The 22567-nt window shown below is 35.6% G+C and overlaps 2 protein-coding genes and 1 pseudogene across 2 annotated transcripts; 2 read left to right on the forward strand and 1 right to left on the reverse strand.

The window, feature by feature from the left end:
* The first annotated feature begins 564 nt into the window (after nt 1-564).
* LOC147395561 (transcription factor DIVARICATA-like) lies at nt 565-3044 on the forward strand. Its single transcript, XM_086451687.1, has 2 exons — nt 565-1711; nt 2285-3044. Exons 1-2 carry the CDS (start codon nt 1305-1307, stop codon nt 2769-2771), a joined length of 894 nt encoding a protein of 297 aa, XP_086307813.1. The 5' UTR covers nt 565-1304; the 3' UTR covers nt 2772-3044.
* A 4697-nt stretch (nt 3045-7741) lies between these two features.
* On the forward strand, nt 7742-8155 carry LOC147395562 (transcription factor DIVARICATA pseudogene; annotated as a pseudogene).
* Nucleotides 8156-10893: 2738 nt separating this feature from the next.
* Nucleotides 10894-18694, reverse strand: LOC147395563 (flocculation protein). Its single transcript, XM_086450670.1, has 4 exons — nt 17626-18694; nt 17390-17505; nt 12544-12787; nt 10894-12437 (listed from the first exon to the last, which is right to left on the reverse strand). Exons 1-4 carry the CDS (start codon nt 18001-18003, stop codon nt 11025-11027), a joined length of 2151 nt encoding a protein of 716 aa, XP_086306796.1. The 5' UTR covers nt 18004-18694; the 3' UTR covers nt 10894-11024.
* Nucleotides 18695-22567: the final 3873 nt, after the last annotated feature.

Genomic DNA, 22567 nt, shown 5'->3' on the forward strand with positions numbered 1-22567 from the left:
TGTGATAAATCTAGATTGCATGCACCCAGGGTGGAGGATTGAAACCCTCCTTCTACATCTCATCACATGCCACAAAAGTCATAATCCAAGGAATTATTTAAAAGCGTCCAGATCATATGCACCCAGGGACCAAGGTGATGAATTGAAGCTCTCCTCCCACACCTCAACATCTGCCACGTAAGTCGTAATCTAAGAAAATTTTAAAAAAGAGACAATTTAGACATTAATTCAGTGAATTATGTCTTACGTGGCATGTGTTGAGGTGTAGAAAAAGAGTTTCAAACCTCCATCTTGGGTGCATACAATCCGGTCTCATTTTTAAAAAGAGATATTTTAGACGTCAATCTCTTAATTGTGGCATGTGTTGTGATGTGGGAGGAGGGTTTCAATCCTCCATCATGGGTGGATAGGATCCAGACTCTTATGTGATAGAGTCTATTAACAAATAGTGTGACAATAGACTTTCCACCTTAGTAACGTATACTTTCGTAATTGAATTATTGGAGTGCCCACAAAGACACGTAGGCACAAACACTAAACTCTCAAATCACATATCAGCAGTTCACCACCTTTAACCTCTCTTGTTTTTTTCTTCTCTACTCCCTAAAGAGTAAAGAGGGTGAATTTAGCTGCAATTTTTGGTGTTTGTGTGCTTCTCTCTCCTCAGTTGCACCAGCCTCGAGAAAAAGAAAGAACGGATCTTTCTTCTTTCCTGCTTTGATTCTATAGATTCTCTCACTTTTCTCAATTGGGTTTGTGAATGATTCCCTTCCACTCTTTGGGTTTCCAGCACATGTGCTTTTCTCAAGCTTTTTGAGTTTTTCTTTATCTGGAATTGGAGGGAGTTTATAGAGATTGGAGTTGTAGAGAAAAATTCTTATAGATTTTTTCAAAAGCTTCATCTTTTCTTCAAATTTCTCAACTATTTATAGTTTATTTCATCCGGGGTTTTCGTAATTCTCTCTCTTCAAGTGGTTTCAGATCTGCTAGAGTCTTCTCTCGTCACCAAGATCTTTCTTTTATTTGTTTTTCCAGATTTCTTGGATTTTTGAAAGTTGGGTTTTTTCTAGATTCTTCAGATTGAGCTTCTATGAAAAAGTATTCTGATTCTGATTCTTATTCGCTTCCAATGGTTCTTGATTAATACCTCTCTACACCTCTACTTATTCTGTGTGATCAATTTGAAAGCTTTTGAACCAATACCCTTGGTTCAAATTGTTGAATTATAGCCAAAAACCAGGATTAGGAGAGGTCTCAATTGTGAAATTGCCTTCTTGGATGATTTTTCTCTGTAATTCAAACTGATGAAGTTGGAAATGGAAATTCTCTCTCCAACATCTTACACTAATTGGTTGCTCGACACGAAATGGACCCAGGAAGAGAACAAGTTGTTCGAGAATGCTCTTGCCATATTCGATAAAGAAACTCCCGAGCGATGGCAGACAATTGCCTCCATGATCCCGGGAAAGACTGTTGTTGATGTGATGAAACAATACAGAGAATTGGTAGATGATATAACCCATATCGAAGCAGGGTTGATCCCAATTCCGGGGTACACCACCGCATCCTTCACATTGGATTGGGCAAACAATCATCGTGAATTCGATGGGTACAAACAGTCTTACGGCTCAGGCACAAAGAGGGCTTCGTCGGGTAGGCCTTCTGAACAAGAAAGGAAGAAAGGGATCCCATGGACAGAAGATGAGCATAGGTAACTTACTTTAGAAATCATGTTATCTTTTTGAATTTTAACAATTTGTTAATGTTGAAAGTTTTATATAAAATGGGTGGAAAGTTTTGTTCTTTCTAGAACTTCCAATTAGTGTGAATTTTGATTCTTATATTATAAGTTATTTGGTGTATTTTTTTGAGGATTTTGTATTTAGATGAGATATTAATTTCTAGACAAATTAAGAATATTATCTAAAAGCAATCTTAATATTGAATTAGTCCTTGCAATGGGGTGTATTTTGTTCTTGAACTTCCAATAAATATGACTTTTGATTCTTATAGTATAAGTTATTTTGGCATATTTTTTGAAGATTTTGTATTTAGATGGTATGTCAATTTCTATACAAAGGAGAGTACAATCGAAAAGTAATTAAAATTTTGAACTAGTACTTGCAATGGGTTCATCAATGGGCATGATTGCACCAAGTTTGTCATACAAATGAACTACTTAACCTTGTAAAAAAATCGAACTAGTTAGCGTATTTTTTTCATGAGAAGTTAAAATTGCTCTATGAATTGTGGACTTATAATGTTTTTCGGTGATTAATTGCAGGTTGTTTCTGCTCGGTCTTGAAGAGCATGGTAAAGGAGATTGGAGAAGTATCTCCAAGAATTTCGTGACCACTAGGACTCCGACTCAAGTAGCCAGCCATGCTCAGAAGTTCTTTATGAGGCAACAACCAGGAGGGAAAGATAAGAGGAGATCAAGTATCCATGATATCACAACCGTCGATCGCACAGGCACTACACCACGTTCAACAGGTGATAGTAATTGTTCTCCCGATCAACCAACCATGCTTCCCAATCAGGACAATCAGGGAGCCAAACCCAAAGCACATTTTGATTGGAACGAGTTCCACGATGGAGCATCCATGGTTTTCAGTCCAACACATAGGGACATGGCTATGCTACCCCATCACAGGATAGCTTCATATGGAGTGAAACATCAAGAAAAATATCTTCAAAGAGGCAATCCTCACAACGCCGCTCTCATGGATAAGGCAGCATTGTTTTCATTTCTCAATGGATCAAAATTCTAAATTCATTTCGGTTCAGTGGGATTCCTCTGTCCATGCTTTTTTCATAGTTTTATGTGAATATGTAGTGGTAGTGTACTAGTCTTTGAACATTAAAGGGAGATAAGATTATATATGGCTTTGAATCTCAAACTTTAAACTATTAATTCAAATGGAAGGTTCTCAAATTTGAATTTTCCTTGTATTAAGTGGTCCTGTTGTGGAATTTAAGATTTTCAACTTGGGTTATAAATATTATATGCTTGAAGAGAATGGTGATCTTTCCGTGTTATATAATGTTTTTTTCTTCAAGGTACGTGGGTTTACCATAAGCGGCCTTGAGTTAAACTGGTTAAGTAGCTTAGTCTGATTCGTTAGTGGATCCCCTAAGGTGGTTACCCAAAATCAAAATTTCTAGGAAAAGAAATTTGTATTGGCATGGGGAGCCATGCAATATTGTGGTTTGTGGAGCCTGATGGTATTGATCAATAAGGAGGTACTATAAATCGAGCCACATGTTACAAGGGTATTTTCGTGATTTCACTAGTATTATGTAAAATCCTAGTTAAGTTTTGCTAGTATATATATCTTTTTTGATGAAATAATGTAATCCGTAACTACGAGTTTTCTCTTCATAGTGGAATCAGTGTGATCCATGGACGTTCCTCAATCTTGAGGGAATCACGTAAAATCTGTGTTTTTATGTGTGATTGCATCTTATTTTTTTCTTCTCGTTCTCGTTGCTTCTGTGTTTTTCTTAACATGCAGCTGCCAAGTTCTTCCAGTGGTGGTGGTGCCAGTGTCTGTGAGACGGTCTTTTCTAATGTGCAAGCTTAAGGCTTGGTTTGTTCAGGCACAATTTATTTATTATCCGTTGTTGATGCAATTAGGCTTAGACAATCAATAAGCTTGTTTTAGTTCTTAAATATCATAAATTACATTTAGACCCCAAACTAGAAAGACACATTGAGCTTAATTTGTATCACTTCTTTCCTTTTACTTTGTGAATTATGCTTATACTTGGTTATTCCCTATTCCTAATGTAGATGATCGGTTTGAGCTGTTCGACATCCATTTTACTTGAATTTGCAGATTGAAGCCTAAACTACAAACATTTGAAATATTTGTAGCCACACCATGAAACCAAGAGCTAGGTAATAGCTTTTAACTATTGAGTTTTTACGTCTTTTTGAACATCTGTTTGATTTTTACAAGGAGACGTCATTCTAAAATATTAAAGAGAAAAAATACCTCAGAGATGCGTAAAAGAAGACATCGAGATTTTTTATTCATCTTGGGGCTTGTTTTACCAATCTTGAGGTGTTTTTTAAGGTCGATGAGTCTTAGCAAGCCTTTTTTTACTCACTATCTTAGTAAGTCTAGTCGGACTCAATATTAAATATGTATGTTTTGATATGTGGAAATCCAAAATCATCCATTGGACTAAAGTACAACTAGTTGGAATCAGACGAGAAGCCATGTCATTGGGTGCTTAATCCAACTTGGCTGAGTCACATGGCACCACGATCTTTGCTTTCCATGGTTGTATGTCACTGCTCACCTTTATTTTGTGACCCTTTCTGCAATTCAAGCTTTATTCTTGTGGCCTACCTCAATGAACTTTACCACCAACCATAGTTTATGCTGAGCCTACCTTCCACTAGCTCTTACATCACTTGCTTCACTGAGTCTTCCTTTTCTGTTTCATTTTCTTCATGAGGAAGACTTTTGAGGATATGATCCTATATAGTAAAATAGAATGTGAAAAAAAGCTACACAATGTGAAAAAAAAGCTCAAATTTGATGGCCTTGGGCTGTCAAATTTCATAAAATTCGACAGACCAAGAGGTCGAATTGGCATCGAATTTTTTATTATCAAATATTTTTTTTCGACAAGTCGAAACTGTCAAATTAATGAAGGATAAGAGAAATTCGATAGCTCTAAACTGTCAAATCTGGGAACATCAAGAATTTTGATGGTCCTAGACCGTCAAAATTCAGTTTCTAAATGTCGTGGGCCTTTGCCCGTTAATTTTTTCTGTAAAATTTTTCAGTTTTCACGTAGTGATATTTCGGTCTTTTTGTCGATTTAGTCATCAATGGTATGAAAATAATCATAATAGCAAAGACAATATAATTGCACAAAATACAAAGATTTACATGGTTTGGCAGTGTGCTTACATCCACAGAACAAAACAAGAACAAGAATAATCGCTATTTTCTCATAAGTTTTACAGTCCTAGAGATCTCTACTTATATAATCAAGAGTTACCAAAACATGTAAAACTCGCAAAAAATATAAAATCCCCAAAACATTATAGCGCTGCCCCCGCAACTCGGCGTAACGCAACAGAATACAAGACATGTACACCACAAAGGGTTCCATGGCATAAACCTTGCAAAGGTTTTTTGGGCTGCTGTTGTTGATATTCTTCTCTAGTGCTAAAACAAATATTCTTGCTATTCTTCAATCTCAAGCACACATTGTGTGACTTTTGTTGTTTAACAAAGAATCTACCGTTTGCATTATAAATCCAGGATAGACGTAATCATGCAATTCTTAAAAAATATTGGCTTGGGATGAAATTTGGCTCGAAAGGTTTTACAAAAAATGTCTCAATTTGAGGTATTATTTCATTAAATGTCTCAATTTGAAAAATAAAAACTTCTTTCCATAATGCATGGGCCCTCAGCATTTTGGTGAATATTTGAGATACCCCTATGTATTAAAATTCATGGCATGGGGGGTCTAAAAAAACACTTGGGGACACAGCTTGACCAGGTCTGACCGATTTATTTATGGTCAAAGCCCAGCTCATTCTTGATCTAGGATAGAGTTGGTCTAGACTTGGGCCTAATTTTTGGATGGTTGGCCTGATTAGCCCAGTCCGAACCTAGAGGCTAGCACGACTCCTCCCGAACTGGGAGTAGGATTCGAAATTGACATAAAATACCAAAATATACCTTCACCTACAGAATACCTGCAATATGGTCTTGAGCTCGGTCAAAATTCTCCAATTTTTCCAAAAGTTTGTAAAAAAAAAAAATTTGATAACCGTGTATCCTGTAGACAGTGGACCGGGCCAGTATCTGGGCTTTTCCCAGTCCATAGACCTTGGTCTTGTCCAAGAACTAGTCCCGGGGCACGTGCAACATTTGCACATCACACACACCAGGTAGGTAAGTGAGGGTGCACCCTCATGGGTGGCCCCTAAGGAATTAATGCTCATATTGGGTATCGAACTCATGACCTATGGGCACTAAGTGCTTATCGGTCCGAAATTGCCATTGAGCCAACCCCTCAGGGTTACATTGATCCATTTGATTCCATGGGAGTAGTTAATAAATTAATTAATTAGCAAGCAATTATATTCCTCAAAAATTTCGAAGTAGGCCAACCATAAGCCCCTCATGAAGAAAGAATTAATTGGGCCATGGCCGGACTTGGGTTTAGGAAATACCTATTGGGTCGGGTCAAAGCCCTACTCAATACTATATTGACAGAAATCAGGTCCAACCCGAAGGAAGCCTGACTCAATACTATATCAACCAGTAGCACGTGTAAGCCAACCATTGCTTCCAAAATGAAGTAAAAAAAAAAAAAAAAATCATTTAGGGGTCAAATTGAACATTTTCGATAAAACTTTCTGTTTTAACGGTTTGTTGAGTTTTTCGATTCTGTAACTTTTGAATGTCTTTCGTAATAATTATATTAGAAGAGTTTAAGTTGAATTAGGAATTTCACAAGTTTTCAAAAAAAAATTTATTTCAAGGAGATTCGGGATTTTTGGGGTTATAAGTTGACGAATGTAATAGTTTACAAAGAACTTTTGATTAATAAAATTTCCATCATTAGTGAATTATCTTCGTTTTCCAATTGCTAGGTATTTCATATAAAAAAAAACAGAATTTTTACACCTAATTATTTGGTATTCTTTAGAGAATCAACGAAATAATTAAAAGATTATTCTTTTTATTGCATCATAAGTACCTGTGGTTCTTAGCGAGTCTAATTCCAATTCCATTAATATTAGAACTAACATATATAATAATCGGAACCAAAAAATATTATGATTGCAGTTCTAGGTACATTAGGGATCAAATCGAAACCAGGCCATTGACACTTCTCTGGGTCTGTGTGAAAATGATGAAGTGACATTAAAAATGACATCGATTCACACATCACTGATATGGATGTGTGTCCTCAGTCATAAATGATCTCATCTTGGAAAATGCTGAAGTGACATTAAAATTGACAACATTGCACACATTACTGGCATGGATGTGTGTACAGAACCATGCTTTTCATCAGAGATACTAGTGAAAAGCATCTATGGTTCTGTGCACTACTCCACGTCAGCAATGCGTAAAACAATGTCAATGTCAGTGTCACTCCAGCATGAATCTTTTCTCTCAAGAGTGGGGGGAGGCCTTAAAAGAAAAAAATATATATCTTACTCAAAAGCTTCAATAATTTCATCTTCAAATTTCTCTAACACTTGTAATTTATTTCTCATTATTTCATATGGGGTTTGTTTATATATCTCTCTTTCTATGGTTTCTGATCTGTTTAGAGGTTCTAGTGTTTCTTTACAACAAGATCTCCCTGTTTCTTTCTTTCGTTTTATCTTTTTTTATATACTTATTTTCTTATATTTTGGAAAGTTGGGTCTGTATTTAGATTCTCTCCCTTGTGCTTGTATGTCAAGTTATTCGGATTCCTTTCTAGTGGTCTAGTGGTCTCGTGGTCCAGTGGTCTAGTGGTTCTCTCTCTCTCTCTCTCTCTCTCTCTCTCTCTCTCTCTCTCTCTCTCCACTTATTCTGTTAGATCAATTTGAAGGCTTGAATCAATACCCATTGTTCAACTTGTTGAATTACAGCCAAATCAGGATTTAGAATTTTCATTTTGAGAGATATAAAGAAAGCTCTGAAGTGTGAAATTTTCGGGTCCATTGCAACGTTGCATTATTTTGCACTATAATTCGAGCTGGTCGATGGAGCGGGAAATGGAAATTCCCTCTCCATCCTCCTACTCGAATTGGTTGCTTGACATTGAGGATACCAAGAACGTGAAATGGACCCACGAAGAGAACAAACTCTTCGAAAACGCTATTTCAATATTTGATAAAGACACTCCTGATCGATGGCATAAGGTTGCCTCCATGATCCCAGGAAAGACCGTCATGGATGTGATCAAACAATACAAAGCATTGGAAGAGGATGTAAGCGATATTGAAGCTGGGCTGATTCCAATTCCTGGGCATTTCTCCCCCTCCTTCAATCATCAAGAATTCGATGTGTTTAAGCGATCATACGGCTCTGGCTCAAAGAGGACTTCCTCAGATAGGCCTTCTTCGGATCTGGAAATGAAGAAAGGGGCTCAATGGACAGACAATGAGCACAAGTAATTAATTTACTTTAGTTATCATGTTGTCTCTCCGAATTTGACAATTTGTTAATGTTGAGAGTGTTATATAAAATGGTATGAAAGTTAGTTCCTTGAGCTTCTAATAAGTGTTAACTTTTGATACTTATAAGTCTTCAAGTTATTTGAATTTAGTTTTTGTGGATTTCGTATTTAGATGGGATATTACTGCAAACGAAGATGGCTAAATAAGTATTTCTATACAATTAAGAGTATAACCTAAAGCAATAAAAAAAAAAATATTGAGTTAGTCCTTTCAATGTGTTCATCAATGGGCATATGATTTCACTGAGTTTATCGAACAAATGAACTGATTGTTATTGTTGGTGAAGCATGATGGTACTGGTCAGTAAGAAATTTTCTCAATGGTGTTTTTTGTAATTTCACTAGTACTATGTAAAATTCTAGTTAAGTTTTTCCTGGGAGTAGATATTTTCTCTTTTTTTCAATGAAAGGGTGTAATCTGTAACTAAGAATTTTCTCTTTATAGTGGAATCAGTGTAATCCGTAGATATACCCAATCTTAAGGGAATCACGTAAAATCTCTTTGTTCTTTATGTGAGTTTTTTTTCCCCTATTCATTTCTTGGTTTGATTGCGCTTGTTTTCTTAACACTACTTAACCTTGGAAAGATATCAACCTTGTTTGCATATTTCGTTCATGAGATTGAGAAGTTAAAATTGCTTTACGTCCCTCAAAAAAATATATTGACATGGATGCTTTGGCTACTTTTATTCCCCAAAAAGGAAAGAGGAGATCTAGCATCCTTGATATCACAACTTTCAATCCCAGACACTAAACCTTCTTCACTAGACGATAGTACCGGTTCTCTCGATCAATCTACTATGCATGAGCTCGACAATGGAGTAGATATGTTTTTTATGTGAATATGTTGACTTGAATTAGTGGTAGTTCATAGTCTTTGAACTTCAGATAGAGGTAAGGTAAGATTGTATGGTGCTTTGAATTTCAAATACTAAACTGTGAACTCAAATGTAAGGTTTTCAAATTTGAATTTTCCTTGTATTATTGAATTTTAGGTTTTCTCCTTGTCTTTAAAGTACACGTGTCGGCCTTGAGGGAAAAGAGTTGATTAGATTAATCCACAAGGTGTAAAATCTCATTTCAAGGTATTTGAGTACTTAGGCTATGAAGCATTATAATAAAGTGTCCTGTGTATTTTAAGATAAAATTAGATTTGAAGAGCGAGTTCAAACTAATAAGGATTTGCTTCCAGTATATTTTCTATAAAATATAAAAAAAAAACCATTTTATTGTTTTTGCAATTAATCATCCAAGAATAAATCAATTTTATTGTTTCACATGAGGCAATGTTTCATTCAAGAGAAACATTGATAATATCTCGACAGAAATGTTTTGAGTCAGCATTTCAGAAACATTGATAGTGTGGCTTGCTTTGCGAAGAAAATTAATCACTAGCAAAAATTTCAAAAACGCAGGTTGGGGTGTCTAGATGTTCACTTGGTCAGAACAACATGGAGACCAATGATCATATTTTTTAGTTGCCATTACACAAGTTGGATTATGGAATCAATTCTTAAAAAAGTTTAGGATTACTCGAATGGGATTCGAAGTGTTGAAGTGGGAACTTGCAACAAAGGTGTTGTTTGAAATGCTTTGTGTTTCTTTTTGCACTACTATTTATTGTTCTTGGAGGGAGAAATAGAAGGCTCTTTCAAGGCATTGCGATGTCTAAAAGGAAGATTCTCCAGCAACTTGGACAAGTTATAAGAGGTATATGGAAGGAATGCGAGTAGATGAAGACCTGTCAGATTCTTGCGCTCAGTTGTTGAAAAATTGAAATTGTGTCTGTAGCTGAGGAGATTGTCTTTTGTGAGTTGTTTTCCTTTGAATTTTTTATGAAGAGAAGTGAACGGTGCAGCTGATTCTTTGGCACGATTAGTGTTTATACTGAGAACTACTTTGTAATTGATGAGGAAAATAGTGTACTCCTCAAAAGCTTAAAAGATCTGACATGTAATTACACTCGATAGTAGTGTTTTTAGGCGATGGAGGGGTCCCCTTTAAACCCAACTTTTCAATCAAAAAATTTTTGAACAAAATTCCTCAATGCGATCACTCCTAAAGAAAAATAACATAAGGACTTGAATCAGACAAGAAGCCATCTCGTAGGGTGCCCAGTCTAACTTATTCGAATCACAAAGCATCCTCCTCTTTGATTCTGACCTACTTGACTCTAACTTTACTTCCTACCTGCCACCAGCTCTGAAGTACATTTTTTTGATAAATTGCCATTGCTTATTACCCTTTTTAGACATCATCGAAGGACATTATTTTTTCTTAAATTCATGAAACAACAAGTATTGAGGGTATTTTTGTAATTTGAATGAATTCTTTGATGAGCTTCAGTAAGTTGAAATTTTACCATTGCAACATATCAACCAAAACCAAAAATGATGATTTCACAAGAAATTTTCCAGTGACCGTCACGCAACAGTAGCTAAACATTCCCATCTACAAATGACAAATCAAGCGACTTGTAGTGTACCAAGAAGGGTCTTAATTTCAAAAGGTTTGGTTAGTTGGTGTGCTAATAGAAGCTCTAATTTTAGTGTTGCAGTCGTTGGAATTACATTGACTAAAATTTATTGTTTAGGAGAGATGATATTGATCTCTTCCCACAACATGCTATTCTTGATTAGGGACTCTACTTCTCTGTGTGTGATTACTTCTCTGATATCACCCTACAAACGTCCAAACACATTCAATTAATTAAAATTTGGAAAGTTTTGGATGATTACAACAAACAAGACATATCTACATTTTCTGGCGGGACGGGGCAGACAGACTAGACTAGACTGGACATTCAATTAACAAGACTCATCTCGAAAAGCATCATCTGAAGTGAACGAACCTTTTGAGCTACCAACTCCCTCTGAACGATTCTCCAAATCATGATCGCTAACATCACATCTGGTTGCTGCTGCTGTGTGTGGCAGTGAAACCACACCACCCATGGCCGCAATGGTGTTCGCAATGGCATTGACATCTCTTGTTCCAACGTACAGACCACCAATCCTGTTTCCAGCAATTATCATATTGTCAGCAGCACTGGTTAAAGCACCACCACCACCAGGCAACACATCCATAAACTGTGGGTTTGTCTGTGTCGAACTCAGGAGCATCCGCAGAGTCTCCCTTGCGCCCTTCTCCAACACTGATTCAGTTTCTGATATCAATGGGTTCACAATGTTGGAGTGCAACGGTGGGATGGTGGTCGAAATCGCATGGCCTGCACTCACCAGGTAACCTTCACCAGAGGAGCAGACATCAATGATTGGAACATGCACGATAGGGTCACAGATTAAAGGTGTGAAGGTTGGAATCTGCTGCGAACTTGGACCTGTGATGAAAGAAGAGATGGGAAGTGGTACTCGAATCACTGGATCTGGCAGGAAAGCAGGGAAATCCAAAGATGGAACATCGGCCAGATTGAGAGGTGGCTTCAGTGGGGCTAATGAATTTGAGGACCTCACAGCCGATAATAAAGATGATAATGGTGGGAGAGACAGAGAGTCAACCCATGAGGTTGGCTGATGTGGGGGTGTTACTGCATATTGAAGGGTTGACGTGGAAGGGGGGCACCAACAGTAGTAGGGGGAGAATAGAAGAGAATCTGTGACAGGAACTTCGGACATTGGAAGTCCGAGTGACAATGGATTTGAAGAGGATGGGCAAGTAGGCTTTCCAAGAGATTCAAGGAAGCTCAGAGATGAGGGATGGGGTTCGCTGACTTCTGGAAGCTTGTCATTTTCAGGTCCAATGGAGTTGGCAACTTCTATCATGGATGTTGTTGTAGTAACATGCAAGCTGTCAACATGCAAAAGGTTACAATGGATGTCTCCAAGCTGCCTAAAATTTTCTCTGGACCCCTTTTTTACAGAGGAAAAGTTCTGTGGAAGACCACCATCGAAGAGAACTGATGTTGGACTCAGACAGCTTTGATAGAGTGGACGGTCCTCTAATGCGTGGTTGCCACTGTGGGGGGAGGGGAAATGATTTGATAACGGGAGTGGAACTTGGGTATTCAGATCCTCCATTTCAGGAGGGTCAGATGCAGTATCCAACAAAGTGGTTGATGAGACAAATGTATTTGCTTGTGTGTGGTGAGCAGTTGATCCAAGAAGATAAGCTCGGAGATGAACTGAAAAGCAATCAAGGCGAGCCTGATTGATTCCAGTTAGTTTAGCTAGAGAGGGCTTCCTCCTAAGTAAATCCTTCATCTGCACATGCGAGGTAAGGGGAAGAATAAACATAAGTAGGCAGTCTTCATGTCAAAACTAATGCAAAAGCGTAAGATACTTCGTTCATTATAAGAGTTAAAAATACCTTGGCTAGCAACTCGGCTCCGAGGAGCTTTGACTTCTCTGAAGACCAAAAGTATGAAACTTGACCGTTGGGAAGCTTTATTAAGAAAGAGCGACCGGAACTATCAGCTGGTATTTCTTCAATCATTACTACAGAGCTCTCAGCATTGCTACCAAACGTAGCCAATCTTTCTGTGCAGCCATCATCACCAGTGAATGAGACACACAAATCAGATGAAGGTAGGAGTGTGAGGTTCAGATTTCCCCTGCAGCAAGGTAAGAAAAAAAAGGGAAAGATGGGATTTAAGATCATTACATGATAAACCAAACCAAGTACATAAAAACAGTTGCTGAAGACATCAGAATAGTGATCTAACATTGACATGAAAAGGTAATTGCAGGTAAAGTGCCTGCACATGAACTTTATAATATTGTACTGATAAAACTATAAACGTTAATTATAGTAGGCTCCTGCAAGTGGGAAATATGTTTCTTCTTTCCTCTTTTTTTTTATAATTGGAGTTTTAAGTGCTAAATATTAAACCCTATAAATAAGGATATTAATATAACTTCTTAGCTTTTAGAGAGTGCAACGTCCAGATTCCAACATGTTAATTTTCTGTTTGTTCTAGGAATTTAACTATTGCTAAATATATATATATATATATATATATATATATATATATTTGTTTCGGTGAGTAATTATTGTCAAACTTCAATTCTGATATTAAAAGATCAGATTCAACACTATGAGTTATCAAATTGAGTCCTAAACTTCAAACGTTACAGACATTGTAAATGTTTTTCAGCTCCTACGCAAGTTTATAGATGCAATCATTCTTGCAAATTGCAATTGTCCTGAACTCCAGTTAAAGAATATCAATAACACTTGGTTTTACTAAAAACGGAAAAAAAAACCGTCTCCATCAACTTCCTTCTAATCAAATAAATAAAGTGCTGTACTCTATAATATCTTCTTAATAACCATAGTTTCTATGAAATCTCATGCAGGAAGAGCGTACTAATAAAGGTGGAAGTGTGAGTGTGAGTGCGACTGAGGGGATGTAGTAAAGTTTATAAACACAAAACTGGGATCACAACCTGGCCTTCACCCTTAAACCTCTAAAAAATGAAGTAAAAAAAGTGTACTATAAGGAAGTGTAAGTCGTCCAAAAGATACAAAAAAGTGGTTAATAAGGCAGCTGAAACTTGCAAGGGGAAAATTAGAGTAAATGAATCCAATGCCTCTAGATTTTTCTTGAACGATTGTAACAGGAATAGAAGAGAGTTTCGGAATCATCCAAGTCCTCTCATCACAATGGAAGAATTCAGGCCAAGATAAAGACAAAATAAAAAATAAAAATTGAACATGGCATGAATGTTGGTATGAGATGGGAATATGAAGTGTCAAACTGAAACCCAGTAACATGGCACCAGGACCCATCCAGACACTTTATGGCATGTGAAAATTTTCCTCTAAAAAATTCTGAATTTAAGAATATCAAATATGGAGAAATATTTAGACAAAAGAAGTAACACAGAAGCATAAATTGATATGTATAAAATTAAATTCTAATTTGTTTTCACACCTACTATAAGTACACTTGTTCTGTTATTTAATTTTTTTTCATAGTGTACATAATTTTTATGAGTTCATATGCAATATATCCATAGAATGTACTAGCAAGATATTCATGAACATTTCATCATCCTTTATTTCCAACAAAATCCTCAATAAAACCCAACAGAAAAATAAAAAAAAAATCCTACAGATATTAATGAACTCTAGCTAAAACACTCCACGTGATGGCAGCAGGAATGTTAATGCACCACAAGTATTCAACATCAAAGATAAGCTAAATACTAATAATTCTGGATAAGCTCTTCACCAAGCATCCACACACAGAAGGAACAAGAAAGAAACAGAAAAGTGGATTTGATTCAACTAACAAAAAAAATAAACAAATATGTCAGAAGATACTGCAAAGAAGAAAAGTTGTAAAATTTATACTCAAAATCAAATAATGGCATACAAACAACAATAATCTTGAAGTTATCGCATAAACACAATTGCTCAAGGTTTCTATAGCCCATTAAAGACTAGAAAATTCATTCCTGACTTCTAACTTAAAATTGAAGGTTGACTCCATATACACCATAATAAATAAGGAATCCGGAAACAACTACATTACATAGGGTCTTGAAACTACCTTCACTTCCTCTTAATTCAGAGATCATAATAGAACATCACACACGCCCACTTTACCTACAAATCAAAAGATATATTTATTTGGAAGGATGAACAGTGTCACCATTTATAAGCTTAAATACAATCCTGCAACTTCTGGTCAATCCAACAACAAATACAGGACACATTTTTTCAGCCATACTATTTTTAATAGTGAACTTGATATTAGTGGACAGTTATGAGCAAATAACATCACCACCTTCAACTGCAAAGTCACCTCTAAAGTAAAATATCAGATACACAATAGTAGGATCAAAATAGATCCCAATTCAATCATCAACTGAACCAAACATACAAGGTAGAAAAACACAAGAATAGGGAGACAATAAGAAGGAAAAAAGAAGTTAAATGTCATCCATAACGTGCATACTCAAGATATGCATCATAAACTTCCAGTAACATTTCAAAAAAATCCATAGTTGAAAAGTTCAAGGATTTCAAAAGAATAGTTGTAGAATGGTTCCCAGCTAATGAACTGCCACAATATATAATTATTTCACCAATCTTCATGTTCACAGAATAATTCCATGACATACCAGATTCTCATATCAAGATGGATGGTATCAGAACCAAATAAATATAATCCAGAAAACAAGAGGATACATCCGTCTGTAGCACATACAAAGGGTATTTAATGTGTACATCAAGTGCTGCAATCATACAAATGAACCGCACCCTTGACTTGGTTAGCTCCTCAATGGGGAAAAAAGATGGTCCATCATAAACTTCAATACATACAGGCAAGGAAAAAAAATTATTTCAAGATTTAAGTGTAAAGATGGGTTTTGATCTCCGGTCTGTGGCACTAGCATCATACACAAAATCTACCACTTCACTTAGGCAGCACCTTCAAGAATACATAATCTTCAATATACTGAGTTCAAAATATTGTTATTGAATTTACAAATCAAACCAGAACCACGAGTCTCTGAAATCTTCAGTAATAAAGTTAGCAGACTGTGTTGCCAGAATTAATGGTGGCATTTATTTTATGTGAAATTACAGATGAAATATGAGTAATAGAAAATCTGAATATTCAATGTATATATAGGGATATCATCTTCGATGTTTATTCAATGTATATGCTCAGACCATCTTAATTGTCCTTTACTTTATCCCTTTTGAAACTATTCCATTGGATGTGCTAATTCCAAATTTTATCTTTCCACGTATCCCAATGATCCATCTCAACGTCGTCACCAATGCTGCACTCATTCTATGGCAGCGTTATTTCTCAATTTCCCATCTTTATACTCCATAAAACATAATGGGTCTTACTATTTTCTAGTGACATTCTTCCTTTAGTAATTGGAACACATCAGTTAAGAGAACATTTCACAACATGTCCAATTTTACTACTTTAGCGTTACCCTCATGGGTAAAATCCTCTGAGTATGCAGTTTAACTAAAACCCAAAAACAAACTTCAATTTTTTTTTATAAGCAAAACAAACTTTAATTTTGGTGAACTGTCGTTAATATGAAAAGATATTTTTTAGTAAGACAATTTAATAAGAAAAATAAACGATAAAATAACTAGAAATAATGATCATCAACAAACTCAGACAACAATCAAGGTGTCAGTGTGAAACTACACTATCTACATAAAATAAAATAAAAATCGTCATAATACTTATATGGAAAAACAATGAATGGCATTTTCTGACTCAATATTGATTTCATGACCTCGAATTGCATCAATAAGAACCATACCAATTCACTAGATAACTCATAATAACTTCCAAAGCAAGACACGGGTACAGACAAGAAAACCACTGCAAGAAACTGGGACACAACTTTTCATCCCCCAATCATGGGTATCCTCTCCAATTCTTTTCTTTCTTTCTATTTTTAATTTGATAAGTAGGAATCCTATCCAATTCTTGATATCATACTTTACATTTTTTTTAAAGCTAAATGACAATGCAACAAAGCTTCTTATTTTATGGGTTGGTTTCACTTTTTCCTTGTCCTCCCTCCCCTTGATAAATTCTTTGGTAATCAAAAAAATAAATGAAAGATTTACAATATACCATTTACACAATTTTTGTTGAAAATACAAATGCATTTCTAAGAAAGAATAACTAATCGTACAATATCATTTGAGAAAATTTCAATGTAGAATTATTATCCATGCATTATCTGATACTGGTATCATCATATCATGTGAATATGTCACAGTGGCATATTGAAGTAAATGGGTATCATAACTTATCAAAAAAAAAAAAAGAGTATAACATTGGTATCATAGCTCCTCATAATTATGTCTCCCCACTCTCCCATCCACATACTATATTGCTCACATAGGACTTCAAATTATACAGAAACAATGTACAGTTTGTAGTGCATTACAATCCTTAATAGTAGCAGTTTTAACCTTGAAAATATACATAGTTAAAGAACAAACAAAAAACAAAACTTAGTCACTGATGAAAATGTGATAAACAATGATGGGTGTACATCAACAATTAAGATGAATTACATATCAACTCAAGTACTTGGCTAGAAAACATATTATGATCACTACAATTAATAGGCTGCTTTGCAGAACCAAAGAAGTTCATACAAGTGTATGACACATGTATAATGCAAGTGTGTGGTCGATAAATCTCAATCATTACCTTGCAGATGTTGGACACAAAAGTGTCCCTTGCTTGATGATCCTTCCAACACGTACGGACACAAGTGGCATACACAAGCACCTCGCTAGCATACCAACCTCTGCTGCCTCAAAATGCTGTTTATTAATGAAAAATTAAAAAGAAGGTTAGATTCCGATATAAGACAATATCAACTCCACTAAATTAATCCAATTCAAATCTAATAATTCCACATATGCAAAATCCAAAGAACAAACCTGACTCAAATGAGCCAGCAATCGATCTTCCGCAATACCACACGATACATTAAGCTTCAACAATGGCTTCAATCTCTCATCAGCTCGGCAAGCCCCAATAACCTGTAAATCCAAAGCTTGAAGCCACTGTAAAACGTTGATATCAAGATCGGTCTGCATAATCGACAGATCCCCATCCCTTTCATCACTTCCAGAACTTCTTACAGTCCTCTGATCCACTCTCGAAGGTCCAGAAGATCCAATTTCAGAGGAATCCATCTCCTTCGTCGAAACACAAACAGAAGATCCCTCAAAAACTTCATCAACCTCTCGAATTTCACGATCTGAACCTTCGATCTTGCGATCACCGAAAAAATCATCTTCCTTTGAGTTAACCATCGTAAATCTCCAATTCAAATCCAATTACAGCGAAATTTACAAAACCTAATTATACCGCCTCAGAAACCTCGAAATTTTACAGAGATCGAACAAGAAATCCGATAAATTAACGCGAAATCGTAGATAGATCGCTCGTAAGAAACACAGAATTCGAAGATCTGAAGCGATTTACAGAGATTATCTACAGATATCTTGAAGATCAAAGGCAAAGGAAAATGAGGAGAACAAAAAAAACCCTAAATCGTCTCTGTTAATCAAAGAAGGTAAGAACGACCCTACTATGTATATATATAGTTACACGAACGGCCTTTAAAGTCCGGATTTGAGAGGTGTTTATAATTTGCAATTAATGATAATTTTAGGTCCGACAGCAATTTTGCATTTGTCCCCATGTCACGTCAATCCACTCTTAGTGGTCCCTAAGCCTTGGATTGTGGGACCTACAAGAATTAAAATCCAACAAATATCCACGTCACCAAGACTATTTAAGCGAATTTCTTTTTTGGGAGTCGGTCTCGTAGAGAAAAGTACTTTTGTAGCATCAAACGACGTTTGAGGTTGTCCACTAAAAAGATTTTTAAATTAAAGAACAGTGATTTAAAAATACCCCTCCACTTTTCGGTAAATATTAGAGACACCCCTATGTTTTCAAATTGATGATTTACTACCTGATCCAAGTTTTGTTTGAACTATGAACCACTAATGTAAAATGACCTAAATACCCTTTTCTTCAGTTTCAAACCAAAGACCCTTCGTATTTTTTACTTTTTTTTTTTCAAAACTCCAGGATAAATTATTGTTAACTTATGTAATGTCATTTTCAAAAATCTCTCTCTTCTCCTTTTTTCAAAAATCATATATATATTTCTTTTTAATTTTAAAAATAAAGGTATCTAAGCCTATCAAAGCACTCGACTAATCCTTGTGACGCATGCATCCGCTCCCCATCTCCTCCTACCAAATAATTTATGAGATAAATGCCTTAGAATAGCCCCTAAGGGTGATTCAAACTCAAGACTTTCACTTCTTGATGTGTTTTCAACCATCTCATCAAACCTTTTTTTTAATGACGAGGGTGTCCGAACTTAAGTCCGACTAGAGGGACCGGAAGAGCCAAGGCATATGGGTCCCTCCCCTGAACACGTGCAACGCCCACACATCACACACGCCGGGTAAGTGAGAGTACACCCTCGCAGGTGGTCTCGAAGAAATACTGCTCATACTGGGTATCAAACTCACAACCTACGGACTCCCACCTCATCAACCCTTGGATGGTTATTAATTCCTAAGGGTGGCCTCTAAAGGGAGGATTCAAAAATCATATCTTATTATAAATATTTGAAGATTGACGGAGATAGTATGTTAAAGTTGTGAATGTAGATAAAAATATTTTATCTTCAAGTTATTATTCCTTAGGATAAGCTATTTTTAGTCATGTATCTAAGGGTATGTTTGATTGCATATGAAAAAATGATGGAAAATGACATTTTTCATGTATTTAATTGCATTTTTCCATGGAAATTGATTTTCCACTCCAATTAAAAAGTCCACCAAAATTAACTCATATTTTTCATTCCCAAAATATTATCTTCTTCTTCCCCACTCATAACTTCTTCTTCCCTGTCACCACCACCACCACCATAACCACCATCACATTAACTTCGTCGTCGTCGTCGTCGTCATCACCATCTCCGACCACCTTCTCTCTCTCTCTCTCTTTGTCTTCTTCTTCTTCTCCTTCTCCTTCTCATTCTCCTTCCCACACCTCTGCCGCTACCACTACCACCACCATGGCCCTCCCCCCCTCCCTCTTATCATTTCTCAAGCCTCTCTCTCTCCTCTCATCTTCTTTCTCCTTGTCCTCTCCATCTTCTTCTTCTTCTTCTTCTTCATCTATCTTAGATAATTTTTCCATGATTTTATTCAAGTAAAATCAAACAATAGAATTTCATTTTCCAACCCAACCTATTTTCTACCATTATTTTTTCATGAATTTCAAATTTCATGGAAAATCATTTTCCATACAATCAAACATACCCTTGTCTTGTAGAAATTCATGAATTTTTTATTCAAAATTTTAATCATCTTTGTCTTTTTCCAAAATGATATATTCTTTTTTAGATTTGAAGGTTAAAGAAGATACACTTTAAGTATGAGAGAAGATAAGAAAAAAAAAACTTTACCCAAAAGTCCAAGACCTATAATTTGGTGGAGAAAATCAGTCATACATATCACTGGGAGCATTCAGATTATTTACATTTATCTCTCAAGAAAACATAGCATATCAGATTGAAAACACATGGGGTTACCTATCATTTACATTTATCTTTTGAGTGAAAAGCATTAACGATTATGTGTAAATCTCCACGTCAAAAATGTGAGAATCGCAGTAAATCCAATGTCACCACAGCATTAGTGATATATATATTTAAACTATTTCATCAGTACTCATTTACTAGGGCTTAGTATAAAAATGGAAAATCTTGGGGTGACATTGGATTTACTGTGATTCTCACATTTATGGCGTGGAGGTGTGTACATAACCATAGATGTGTTTCCTCAATATACGAGTAAAAAGCATCTACAGTTATGTGTACACCTCCATGTTAGAAATGTGAAAATCTCAATAAATCCCAATGTCAACCGCACCATTACTCTATAAAAAATTGTATGATAAAAGAGGAGACATTCTAAAATATAGTCTTTCCCTATGAAATCTGGTCTAGACGACTTAGGTTGTGTTTGGATTGAGAGAAATGGAGAGAAGAGAAATAAATGAATTTCTCTCCATTACTCTTGTTTGGATTGCTAAGTGAGGAGTGGAGAAAAGAATTGGAGAGAAAAAAAAAATGTGAGTTTTCTTTCTCTCCAAACGTGGAGAGGAGAAAAAAAATAGAAAGAAATCCTTTTAAAATATTTTATAATTTCAACTCTGTCCTAAATCTCTTTTAAGATAATTTAAATTTTTAAAATTGTCCCTAGTTCTCTCTTGTCAATCCAAACATGGTGAAAAGAAATGAAGTTTCTCTTCCCTTCTCTTGACTTCTCTTAACGAGTTTCTCTTCTCTCCACTTCTCTCAATCCAAATATGACCTTAGATAATTGGGAAAATTACCCAATCAACCTGAGATAGGGATTTCTTTCTAAACACTTCAAGATTTTGGATTTGCCTTAATAATCCAGCTAGTAAAATCTTTATTTTCAATGCACTCTCATTGTAAGACCAACTTCAAAGTTTTCAAAATATTCTTTCGAGACAAACTAATCATTAGGGAAAGGGGAAAGAAAAACACTTTCCTTACTAACATAGTTAGATTTTAAGCCTTACAAAGGGTCATTTTGCTCAAATGGATTACCACAATAGCTATCCAACACCATAACCTTCACGATTTCATGGAAAAACTCAGATTAAAAAGAAAAAAAAAAAAAAAACCAATTTGCTTAGAGCTTTATCTAAGGTTTTGAGAAGGGATGGTTACTGAACTTCCACCTATCCCCAGAATTTAAAATTAAAATTCAACGGTTATAAATAATTTGTTTTGGATTTTTTTTAAAGTTCATAGAATTATGTCCTCTACAACCCTAACCCATCTGATCATATTTTTGAATGACACAAGTTGAGCCCAAAGACTCCTAGTAAGGGTGAAATCCCTGAATGCACAAATTATTTTAGAAAAATGGGCATTCAGATCATACCCTAATATAATAAAGAGTGAAACATTTGATCCAAGTGTCCACAAAAGATAAATTTGAATTTTGGATTTTTCGAGAAGATCTATCCAATGACTAGCACTCCATTCTCAAAAGTGAAGAACTCGCGAGTTTCCCAAGCAATAATTCTCAAGAAACAATGTCCATACAATCTTAATAACTTTTCATTTTTTTAACTTTCCATTTCCATTGGACTAAGAATTTAAGAATAAAAAAAATAAAAATAAAAAAATCTCTTATGAAGTTAACTAGGTTGGGTGCAATGCTGAATCATGTTTCTATTGTGCATGTTGTTCAATTCACGTTTCTTGTTGTGAGAATGGATGTTTCACTAAGAATAGGAGGACTGCTATGTTATATATATACTACTGAACAGTATCTCCTGTTTGTAACTAAAAATCTACAACCTCAAACAATGATAAGTGATAATGTAGGTGTAAAAGCTTAACTTTACACCAACTTAGCTGTTACCAGTCTTTTCTTGCTTTTATCTCCTCATGTCGCATGTGCATGTGCATTTGCTGGATTCCTATGAATACATGCAAGTGATGGTACATTTCATATCCTAGAATCAAAATTCGTGCAAGAAGTATCTCCCACCAAAAAGTGATCTTTCCTTCAATTGTGCCCATATCTAGAAAGATTAAAAAGATAAAATCCTAGCTTTTTTATGTTGTCTTTATGGTACATATCATGGCACTTTCAGTCTTTGCACATGAGAGTTCATTTCGATTTCAGAGAGAGACCTGAGCGTAGAAACCAATATATAATAATTTCATGCAATTAAGGCTGACAATTGAACCTGAACCAACCAATCAACAATGATATCAGTGACTCTAGATCAATCCTGCAT

The sequence above is a fragment of the Akebia trifoliata genome, chromosome 8, assembly GCF_017979445.1.
Source record: "Akebia trifoliata isolate Shusen 1 chromosome 8, ASM1797944v1, whole genome shotgun sequence".
Classification (NCBI taxonomy): domain Eukaryota; kingdom Viridiplantae; phylum Streptophyta; class Magnoliopsida; order Ranunculales; family Lardizabalaceae; genus Akebia; species Akebia trifoliata.